Source organism: Mauremys reevesii, linkage group 7 (assembly GCF_016161935.1).
Source record: "Mauremys reevesii isolate NIE-2019 linkage group 7, ASM1616193v1, whole genome shotgun sequence".
Taxonomy (NCBI): domain Eukaryota; kingdom Metazoa; phylum Chordata; order Testudines; family Geoemydidae; genus Mauremys; species Mauremys reevesii.
Window position 1 is genome coordinate 92004539 of NC_052629.1, and position 11545 is coordinate 92016083.

The following is an 11545-nucleotide window of genomic DNA, read 5'->3' on the forward strand; positions in this document are numbered from 1 at the left end:
CATGCATCCGACGAAGTGGGTATTCACCCATGAAAGTTCATGCTCCAATACGTCTGCTAGTCTATAAGGTGCCACAGGACTCTTTGCTGCTTTTACAGATCCAGACTAACACGGCTACCCCTCTGATATTAGGACTAAAGAGTGCTCAGCCCTTTAACAGCTCCTGTGTAAGAAAAAAGTGACTGATGAAAAGACCACAGGAATTGGTATTAGTCCTAATTTTGTTCACACTATATGACAATGACCTGCAGGAGGAAGGTGTACAACTTGTAGGTGATACAAAACTCAGAGCTTTGGTCAAAATACCAAAGAGGAGGAAGAGTGGTATCAAGGAGATCTAGACAGGGTAGACATGGGAGGCAAAGCATCTCAAACTAATGAATATGGAGAAGATGTAAATTGGTGACTTGGAAAATGTCTCTGTTGTCATTGGTAACACTCAAGATAGTGATTGAGGAAGAAAATGTGGTAGTGTGTATGAAGTTGAAATAATCTGTGGCAGCAGTTAGGAAACCAAGTGCAATAACTTTGAGACAATTGTATGCAAAATAGCTACATGTTCATAAATCCCTCTCCTTAGAATTCATTCCACCCTATTCTGCCACTCCCTCCCTTATGCCCATCCACTCATTTCACATAGAACTATAAAAGGGTAACAACTTTTGGACCCAGATCTTGCAAGCTGCTCTACATAGGTGGCACATCTAGGCCCAAAGGAAGATCCATGGGTTGCTTGTGGACACAGAAGTCTGACCATACAGAGCAGCATGCAGGAGTGAGGCCTTGGTCATTACCAGTTCTGGGCCTGATTTGAAATGGCATGCTACAGGGGAAGCCTTTATATACTACTATCAATCCCCTGACTCCTCCAGGCCTCTGCCCACACCAAATAGTGTTGTTTGAGCTTATTCTTTACTTGTTATAATTCTGTACTGTCTTTCGTGAATATCAACTGGTATTCATGGGATGGCTGTCTACAACTCTTGAAACCAAAGTGTGGGGAGGAGAGGGATTCTTACAAATTACTCATATGAAGTTCTGAGACTTTTAGCCATATTTCAAAAGCATGTTTAGTGCAACAAGTGTCTGGGTACAAAATTCATGAGCCAATGGAAACCCAAGCTGATAAGTTCAATAATGTTTTGCTCACAGAAGACCCACGTAGACAGCAAGCAGGCATTACCTTGTCTATGAGGAATGCATATATTCTGATTTATTAATTAATGGAAGGAAAAAAGGGGGAAGTGGACATTGTACTCGACAAATTAAATGTAAAAGCACACATGTTCATATACGTGTGGCTCTTGTATGCTCCAGCAGTGGAAAAGGACGATCAGAGAGAAATACACACTGCAGACTGCCATATATACAGTAGGCTAGTCTCTTTCTTTCTTTTCTGAGGCATACATTTGAAATAATGTTGACACTTCGTTCATGGAACACATTCATTTGCATGAATAGGTAAATTTATGAGGAATTCATTGTGCTTGGCCAAATATGGCTAGTTAGAATAAATTTCCTAGGACTCAAACATAAGCATTAAACTTCTGTTTTTTTCTGAGTATCTGCAGTTCCCATTGTTTGCAGCTTGAGTTGTGGTTGCTCAGCACTTACAAAAATCAGGCCACAGTGAGAAATGTTATACACACACTACAGTTTGCTGCACAGAATCTGTTTCTTTTGCTTAATTTTTCTAAATTACTCTTCTTGTAACTTATTCCAACTTCTTTTAGGTTGCTTTCCTACCACTGCCTTCCAAACAACGTTGTTCTGTGAAATAATAATGAAGCAGTAAGGCACACAAGAGGGTATGTGTCAATTCAACCTGTTTACATTTACCACTATTTTATTTTTTGGTTTGTAGGAAACATAGGCAGCATATATGATTGGCAAATTCCAACAAGTAAATTGCAGGTGATCAATTTTTTCAATATTTTACATTTTTGACTAATCTTTCAAGAATGAAGAATCAATGCTTGTACCTGGTGTACTGCTACAGTCAGGGCAAGATGCTTTTGTGAAAAGATCTTGCTCCTTGCTACCTGATTTCTCAAATAAGCCTAATACTCTTTTGCAGAAGGACTGATCAGGACTTTCACCTGAAAAAGCAAAAGCAGGGCATTCTGGCCTGTGTGCTTCATACAGGTCACTAGTACTTGCAAGCATGTCATCTGATGTAGTAGAGATATAATCCTTGATGTTGATTCCTCTGATCAATTCTTCAAAATATCGTCGCACAGAAATTTTATACTTTGATGGATCCTGATACAATGACCTTCCTTCTATAAGTTTTTCCATCTTGCTCCTGAGTTTTTTATCCTCTTGAAGAAATTGTACTGAATTTGAATGTTGTTCCAAAAGAGTTTTCATTTGCTGATAAAGCTGCCTGGGGGCTTCAGTTTCACTCTCTACTAGGTGCAGTTTTTCTAATTTTGTTGAATAGTCCTTATGTAATTTTGTCTTCAGTTCTGCAATTCTGCACCTTATCCCTTTAAGTAAACTGATCCCAACTGTGTCAATCATCACCTTGGTGTCTGTAGTGCTGGATAGGAGTTCATTGATCAGCTTCTCTGTTTCCTGTTTAAAAAAAAGTTTATGCAGAGTTTCTTAGTAATGTCCACAAGTAGTTTTCAAAATAGTTAAAAAAGTGTGAGAAGTTATTTTAACTTTCAAAAATAATTTTGGATCTAGATATATGTTTTAGGCCTTAAATTTTAAAGTGGCTTCAACTTTGCCTCCCATTTATGCTCAAAAGCAATTGTAGTTGTAAATAATTGCAATTTTTATTTTATAGCACTTTGCGTTCAGAGTTCTGCTAAGGTCTGGCAGGCCCTTAGGCCTTTTGTAGGGCAGGAAGAGTTTGCGGGCAAATAGTTTCCTGGCTGTATTGTGTACAACTCAGGGTCTTTAAGGCCAGAAGGGACCATCATGATCACCTACTCTAACCTCCTGCACATTGCAGGCCACGATACCTCACCCATCCACTCCTGCACTAGGTCCATAACCTGGCCGAGTTACTGAAGTCTCAAATCTTGATTTAAAGACTGCAAGTTTCAGAGCATCTAGTTCAAACCAGCAAGTGACATGTGCCCCATGCTGCAGAGGAAGGCAAAGAAAAAATCCAAGAGTCTCTGACAATCTGACCTGGGGGGAAAATTCTTCCTGACCCCATATATGGCAATCCATAGACTCTGAACATGTGGGCAAGACCCGCCAGCCAGACACCAGGAAAAGAATTCTTTATAGTAACTCAGAGCCCTGCTCATCTAGAGTCCCATCTCTGGCCATCGGAGATATTTGCTAAAAGCAGTCACCAATGGTTCATATGCCATCGTAGGTGACCTCATAAACCTCCCCCCACATAAGCCTTATCAAGCTCAGTCTTGAAACAAGCTAGGTTTTTTGCCTTTAGTACTCCTTTTGGAAGCCGGTTCCAGAACTTTACTCCTCTAAGGGTTAGAAATCTTTGTCAAATTTCAAGCCTAAACTTGTTGATACCCAGTTTATATCCATTCTTGTGCCAGCATTGGCCATTAACTTAAATAACTCATCTTCATCCCTGTGATGTATTTATGGAGAGTAATCATATCATATCTCCCCTCAGCCTTCATTTTGTTAGGCTAAACAAGTCAAGCACCACACATTTCCTCTCTTAAGGCAGGTTCTCCATTCCTCTGATCATCCTAGTAGCCCTTCTTTACACATATTACTTTTTGAATTCCTTTTTCTTAAACTGGGAGACCAGAATTGCACACGGTATTCCAGATGAGGGCTCACCAGTGCCTTGTACAAAGGTAATAATGCTTCCCTAGCTCTACTGGAAATATCTTGCCTAATGCATCCTAGGATTGCATAAAACTTTTTCACTGCTGCATTGCATTGGTGGCTCATAGTCATCCTGTGATTGATCAATACACCCAGTCTTTCTTTTCCTCTGTCACTTCCAATTGGTAAGTCTCCATCTTCTAGCAAAAACTCTTGTTGTTAGTCCCTAAGTGGATGACCTTGCACTTTGTACTATTTAATTTCATCCCATTTCTATTACTCCAGTTTTCAAGGTCATCCAAATCTTCTTGTGTGACTCTCTATAACCCAGCCAAGTGGAGGTCAGGCATCCACAGAAGATTGAGAGCCTGGGAAGGAATAGGGTTAGCAAGCTCACATGACCCCAAATAACAAGGAACAATGTAAAGTCATCAAGGAAGCCTCCCATACCATTAACTCTTGGAAAATTGTCATCAAACTTTGCCAAATCACATACAATCTACATGCCTACCCTTCTCATGTTGACAATGAAAAAGCTAAAGATATTTTAGTCATTCTTTCACAGGCCCTTCAAGAAGGTTGGGGATCAGCTACACCAGTGCCAGATTTAGCTTGTGAGTGAAGTCACATGACCAATGGTCAGGTGACTAAGGGAATTTCTAGGAAAATAAGAGCAGCCTGCAGTTCAGCAAGAGGGAGTCAACTGTGAGGGACTCCAGGGAAAATAGCCTTTGGAGTCTGTGATTTATAAAAGACCAGGAGGGCTCAGGAGTATAGGACGTGTCCCTGGGAAGAAGCTGGGTGGGTTGAAGCTACTTGGGGAGAGACAGACTAATTGTTTAGCGCTCCCAGGGCCAGGAATCCAAAAGCTTGTGTCCAGTCAAGCAAGCAAGTATAAATGTAAAAGGCTGGCTTGGTTTCAGTTGAATGCAGTGTTACCTTTGTTCAGCCAAAGGAGAGGCTGGCCCTGCAAACAAGAAGAGTTCCAGACTACCGGTGATTCTATGTGTCCTGCAAATAACTAGGCTCAGAAAATGAAAGCACACTCTACTGTATGCACTAGCCAGGACTGCATATCCTCTTGGACCTGTAAATAAATCCCTTGCTTCAAGGTGCCACAGGTATCAGGTAGTATTCCCTGCCCCACACAGCATTATACATTTGGACTGGTGCCTGATGGCTTTTTTGCCTTTCTCTGAAATGTCAGATATTCGTCATTGCTGAAGTCAGGATACTGGGCTCAATAGTAGTGGTGTACAAACTGCAGGGTTAACTGTGGGCTGCACAAACCGAACCCTGCAGGGTCCATTCAGAGAATTTCCAACCCCTCCCTCAGAGTGTGCCCTGCCAGCTCTCCAGAGCCACTCACTCCTTCCAGACATGGGATCTATTGAATCTTGGGTGATTTGGGGTGGGGGCCTGGCTCCTATTTTCTCCTCCCAAGGGCCTTCAGGTGGACTGGGGGGCCTCTCCCAAACCTGCCCCACCAGGTAAAGACCATGGCCTCTGCTACCCCACTGAGATTATTCTAGAGGACAGGGTTGTAGTACCCCCTTTGCAAATAGCATCAGCCAAGCTGTGTGATTGTTCATGAGTCTGAGTTCTATGGTAATACTTAAAACTTTTCATCATCAAAGTGTTTGATAAGCATTGACTAATTAATCATCCTCACACACCTGTGAGGTAAGTTTTATTAACCCCATTTTACCTATGGGGGAACTAAAGGCAAAGAGGTTATGTGATTTGGCAACATCACAGAAGAAGTCAAGAGTCAGGAATACAACTTAGTCTCACGCTCACACTACTAAACCACATCATTTTATATAACTTAATCCTTTCCTAAGGGCTATCTGCCTAAACTTGTATCAAACATCAGGTCATGTCATTCTGTTAATAAAACTGAAAGAAAGTGAGTCACTTGTACTATACCTTCCTAGCTTGTACTGTGCCTTCAGATTTCTGAAGCAACAAGTCTATATCTTTAATAAAAGTCATTTTTCTTGCTGTGTAAGCTTCAGACATTTTTGCAACACTGTGATGCTCGTGGTTTCCAAAGATCTTGCAGATTGCACAAATTGGTTCATCATCAGTCAGACACATCTGAGAAAAGAACACAGTAATTTTCTGGTACAGCCATGTATGCTTACACGTTGTCAGCTACGTAGCACACTGACCCAGGACATTAGGCTTAGTCTGCTAAGTAAATACTGGTGCAATTGTCGAAAACATGTTCAGAGTGAAGCTGAGATGGTTGTCTTCAAAAGGGCGAAATTCATGCTATAGCAACCTGCAGTTCCAATGGCATTCTCCAGTGGAACCTTAGTAATCCAAACTCTTCCAAGCAACACACATTAGATTTTCTACCCCAAAAGAAATACTCTCTCCCCACTTCTTAAGAGTTCTTAAGAACAGATGCTGAAAGGAGGTTAATTGTTATTCAAGCTACCTTGCACTTTACGTTCAACAGGCATTTAGCAAGTACTATATAATTTAATATTTATATCACAGTAGTGTCCACCAATAATTAGGGATTTTAGTAAGTGTTGCACAAGCACATACGAAATCACAATCACTGCCCTGAAGACCTTATTGTCTAAGAAGACAAGTAATGTATAAAGTTTGGAGGGGGGAGATGCATACCATTTTATACACATTAGGTTTATAATTGTCAGGAAACAAAATTACAGTAGGAGATAAAGTTGAACTGTTCTCATTTGTCCATTGCGTCTTTATTAATTGGTTGATTTCTTATATGCATCATGGCAGAAATAGGTCTTACAGTTGGAAGAAAACAGTGATTTACAGATTTGTTCATGAAGAGTATTCCATGCCTGGAGGAAGGCACAGAACTGTCTGTGTGAGAAGTGGCTGAGCGGGTGGATGAGAGTGGCTTCACTGGTGCAGTGACTTAGACTCATAGACTTAAGGTCAGAAGGGACCATTATGATCATCTAGTCTGACCTCCTGCACAACGCAGGCCACAGCATCTCACCCACCCACTCCTGTAACAAACCCCTAACCTATGTATGAGTTATTGAAGTCCTCAAATCATGGTTTAAAGACCTCAAGGTGCAGGGAATCCGTGCCCCATGCTGCAGAGGAAGGTGAAGAACCAGCAGACAAGCAGGGAGAGGCAGATTTATAAAGGGCTTGGAGTATGAGGATAAGAAACTTGAACTAGATGCTGAGAAATAGGAAGCCAGTGGAAGGTTTCAAAGTGGTGGTGTGGCTCTTTAAAATTAAATGGACAATGTACCTCTGCTGAAGAGTTTTTCCTTGTTTTTCAGGTTCATTCAGTTACTCATTCTCAAACTACAGTAATTTTTAGTGGGTCTCCCAGATGTTGGAGTGAGTGAGGTTTTAGTGTCTCTTGAATTAAATGATTTAGTAATGTCTAATGTAATGTTGTTGCAGGAGTGACAGTTGTTATTTGTTGTTGGGCCATTGAGAAGGGGTGAGAGGTCTAGTGGCCTGACCACTAGAATGAGAGCTAGGAAATCCTGAGACATTGACTTCAGTGCAACTACTCATGTGCTTCTAGCTAGGCACATTTATATAACCAGGGGCGGCTCCAGGCACCAGCATGCCATGCGCGTGCCTGGGGTGGCAAGCCACGGGGTGTGCTCTGCTGGTCGCTGCGAGGGCGGCAGGCAGGTTGCCTTCGGCGGCATGCCTGCGGAGGGTCCACTGGTCCCGCAGCTTCAGTGGACCTCCCGCAGGCGTGCCACCGAATCCATGGGACCAGGGACCTCCCGCAGGCAAGCTGCCAAAGGCAGCCTGTCTGTCGTGCTTGGGACGGCAAAATACCTAGAGCCGCCCCTGTATGTAACATTCTGAGTTGTGGCCTCTGTGAGTAGCAATCAATATGATTGCCTGTGGAATAAAGCACTACTCAATGTGACTAGAGGTAGCAAAACTCTGGCCCTAATTAGTGAATCACTTAATCTTTGTGCAGTGCTTTGAAAATGTAAAGCACTAATTAAAAATGACCTGTTATATAATTATGTTTTGTTTTTGCAGGGTGAATCTGATTTTATTAATTTCATTAGGAGGCTGGTAGTTCTTCCAACTGCAAACCACCAACTAGACTCCTCATCTAGATGTAAGTAATCCATTTGGGAAAGAAGCAATTCAAATGGTAGGATTTGCCCTTTACTTATGTTTTTATAGTCTAAAATTCAAATGATGTGGTTTATTTGTCGCTGAACATGATATAAAGGACTAGCTTGTCTAGAATATGACCATTCCACTATAATACCCAACCAATAGAATTCATTTTGAGTAAGTGAATACTGAACACTTTCTTACAGGACAGATTTGGTGTGCAAATAACTAAATAAAGGAAAAATAAGAAATATGTAAATGTATACCAAATTCATATTTTCCCCATGTTCTTCACATATTTGGGACAGCTGGTTTTGCTCCTGGGCACGAATGTTTTCAAGTTCATCCTTAAATTTTTCCAATATACTTTCAACCAGAATATTTCTCGGTAATCCAATTATTCCTCTGCCCCTCAAATATATGACCTAAAAGTGAGAAAAACTGTTACATACTATTTGAGAGACGCAGGAGACACTTTGCTTCTTTGATAGTTTCATAGCTGTGTAATGTAGAAACAGTGCATCGGCATTCTTCACTTATGGTTTATATTAATTTGATCTTGTACTGAAATACAGTACTGCAGCTAAGTGATCTAGACAGCAATTTCCTCCTAATGTATAACTTATAAATCTAAGGCTCATCAGTATCAGTGGTCCAAATTCTGCCTTTGAATAAGTGTGTGCAAAACCCACATTTGGAACCAAAAGGAACTGAATGTGTGCTCTCACATACAGAATTTAGCCCCTTGTATTTAAGCAGAGACCCTCACATGGCTTCTGTTAATAGTTAAAGAAAAAACCCTCATTCAGAGCTAAATCCTGAGGTTCCAGTCCAGGAGCTCCAGTAAAAACTATGTAAAAATGTAGGATCAGATTTTGTCACCATTTCTCACATCGAGTAGCACCACTTGAGAAGTAAAGTATTGATCCATGTGAATAATGGTAGCAGATTCTGACTCTAAAAGAAGGACTTCAATTAACTTGCTAAAGTCTATAAAACCACAGGAGTATTATGCTAGTTACATTCTAAATTAATGCAAGAGAAGGAATTAATTTACATGTGATATAAGCACAAGTCCTGTAGATTTTGAAAAAACAGTCAAGGAAACATGCAGTTTGATTAAAATACATGGAGATGTTTAGTTTAAGACTGATATTTTATAGCAAGTATTCCAGCATATCCTTGTTCCATGTCTTTCCTTTTAAAACATGTTTGCCAACAATTTAAGCGACATTTCTGAAAGAATTTAAGAATTGTCCTGCCAGGTTCTTGTGTTTGGATCAGGATAGAACATTACATGCTTGGACCTATAGTCTCCATGGGCTGCACCATTTTTAATAGATGTCAGGGAAGTCACAACCATCTGTTCTATTTTATTAAATTAAATTAGATATGGCCTCAGGCTCCTTGCAAGCTGGCAATGTGCCCCTTCAGTTGGGAAAAGTTTGGGCAGACCCTTGTCATGCAAATAAAGAGAAGAGCTCTGACTACAGAGAAGATTAAATGAGCATCTCTACTTACTTTCCTGCACATAGGACAGCAGAACTGGCCATTAACATGACTGCAGTTTTGGCGGATGAGGATCTTTTCCAGGCATTGCTTGCAGAAGTTGTGAGCACAAGTTAGGACCAGCACTGGTGGAGTGAACAGCTCCAAGCACACTGGGCAGGAAAGCGCCTCTCCCAAAGCCTCCATGGTACTGCTGCACCTCATGAGGAAAGCCTTCTAAGATACCAGCTGCAGCTACCTCTTTCTTCGAGTAGCTGGTCACCATCTAGGTTCTAGAATAACTCTGAAACCTCTGTGACAGCAGCTCCATGGCGACAAGCATCAACAATCTGTGCAACCATTGCAGGATCCTGCTCCTCCAGGTTTCTGGAACAGTTGAGGGGGCAGACAACCAGTCCCAGATGTCTCCTTTGGGACAGTGATGTTTAGCTGAGACTCTCAGATCTTTGATTACCCCAAGCATATATATTGTCACTGAAGCACCCCTCATGTTCTCATTTCTCTTGGAATGCTCAAGTCTGTCTTGATTTAAGTCTACAGGTGGTGAAACAGGGTAGGGGAGGACAGCACACAATACTCAAAATTTAACAGATTTGCATCCAGATGTTTCTATTAAAACAAGTTCCTTCTGATTTTTAATTCAGATTTCTCTCCCCTTTCCTTTCTTTGATCCATCTCTGTTAAATTTTCCTTTAGCTAACATTAGAAGCTGCTTGGTGAGTCTCTAACTTTCATTTCTCCTAGCTTACTTTGTAATAGTGAATTTATTTAAAATGCATTTTTAAGAAAATTGAATAATGTATAATACTGAAAGCTAGCAACCTCTTTTTAAGGAACATGCATATTACAATACTCCCTATTGTGTGGTCGTATACTGGCAGATCTGGGACTTTAATTGAAGCCTTTATGGGCATAATCATGTTGGCCTCTAACAGGCAAAACTCTTGTTACAGGAATCTTTCACATACAGTACTGTAGTTAGGAAATTAGAGTGAATTGAAAAAATGACCAAAGGAACTTAAGGTAGTTGTACCATCCTCTTTATTACAGTTTTCTGTATCTGTGTATGTGCTGAGACTGCATCCATGGAGCAGTTTTGTTTTTAAACATAAAGTCAGTTAACCTGCCATAATACAAAATGCCTTAATAGCTTATCAATGTTTTCTAGTAAATGGAACAGGGGTGTGAAAGTCAGGACTTGGGTTCAATTCCCACCTGTAACGGTCTTCCTGTAGGTCCCTTTCAATCACTTCACCACCGTTAAATTGGGGACAATAGTAGTTACTCCTTCAGAAAGGTGTTGTGTGGCTTACTTAATGTTTGGCACTCTGAGATCCCTGGATGAAGGTATCAAAAAGCGTTAACTATAAGTGTTGCTTTAATGTCTGACGTTTAGCGCTTTTCACAGTTATTGCTATATCAAAGTCTTCATATGTCTGTACAGTATATAGTTGGGTAAGAAAGATGTATAGGGCCAGATTTTTAATGGCATAGAGGTTCCTAAAGATGCAGATAGGCACCTAGGCACTTCTGAAAATCCCACTAGGTGCCTAAGTGCATCTTTAGGTACCTGAACGCTAAAAATCTGACCCATAATGCCTTTCTTCAGAGGGTGTCAAAGTGCTTCACCTACAAAGAACAGAGTAGGTGGCTTAAAATATTATCCCCAGTCTATCACTGAGGCAGAGATTTTAAGTAATTTATCTACATCATAATCAATCAGTGGCAGAACCACAAAAAGAACCTAATTCTCCTGACTCTCAGTCTCCTGTAACCGTCTCCTTAGTAGTACATATTATTCCTTACACAATAAACCACCTCCATGGCTGAATGCAGACAGACACAACAGAAACCGGGAGTCAGTATGGTCTGAGAAGCAGAACTGAGAATTCTCAGTGTATTTAAAAAAAAAAAAAAAGGCATCTGCCACTTGAGCTAAAGGAGAATTACCTTCAGCTCTCTCTAATGTTTGGGCTTTTATTCTCTTCTGAGCTAGTCCCTAGAGAGGGCAAAATAACCACAAACACTTGGGCAGACCAGGCCAGGCAGGGACGTACACATACATAACAGCCAGTGCATTGCCCTTTATGAGAGTTAACATGGCAAATGTGCCACACCTTTTATTATGACATTTCCTAGGCCAAGCCCAGCTATTGGGACACTGAGC

General features: G+C 41.0%; 1 protein-coding gene across 2 annotated transcripts; it reads right to left on the reverse strand.

Moving 5' to 3' along the window:
* Positions 1 to 1813: 1813 nt before the first annotated feature.
* Positions 1814 to 9658, reverse strand: LOC120408968 (tripartite motif-containing protein 54). Of its 2 annotated transcripts, XM_039546189.1 has the most exons (4): positions 9391 to 9658; positions 8136 to 8294; positions 5695 to 5865; positions 1814 to 2577 (listed from the first exon to the last, which is right to left on the reverse strand). In XM_039546189.1, the coding sequence occupies exons 1-4, from the start codon at positions 9580 to 9582 to the stop codon at positions 1948 to 1950; spliced, it is 1152 nt and encodes a 383-aa protein (XP_039402123.1). In that variant the 5' UTR covers positions 9583 to 9658; the 3' UTR covers positions 1814 to 1947. The 2 variants fall into 2 exon arrangements, with proteins under 2 accessions (XP_039402123.1, XP_039402124.1); XM_039546190.1 differs by lacking the exon at positions 8136 to 8294.
* Positions 9659 to 11545: the final 1887 nt, after the last annotated feature.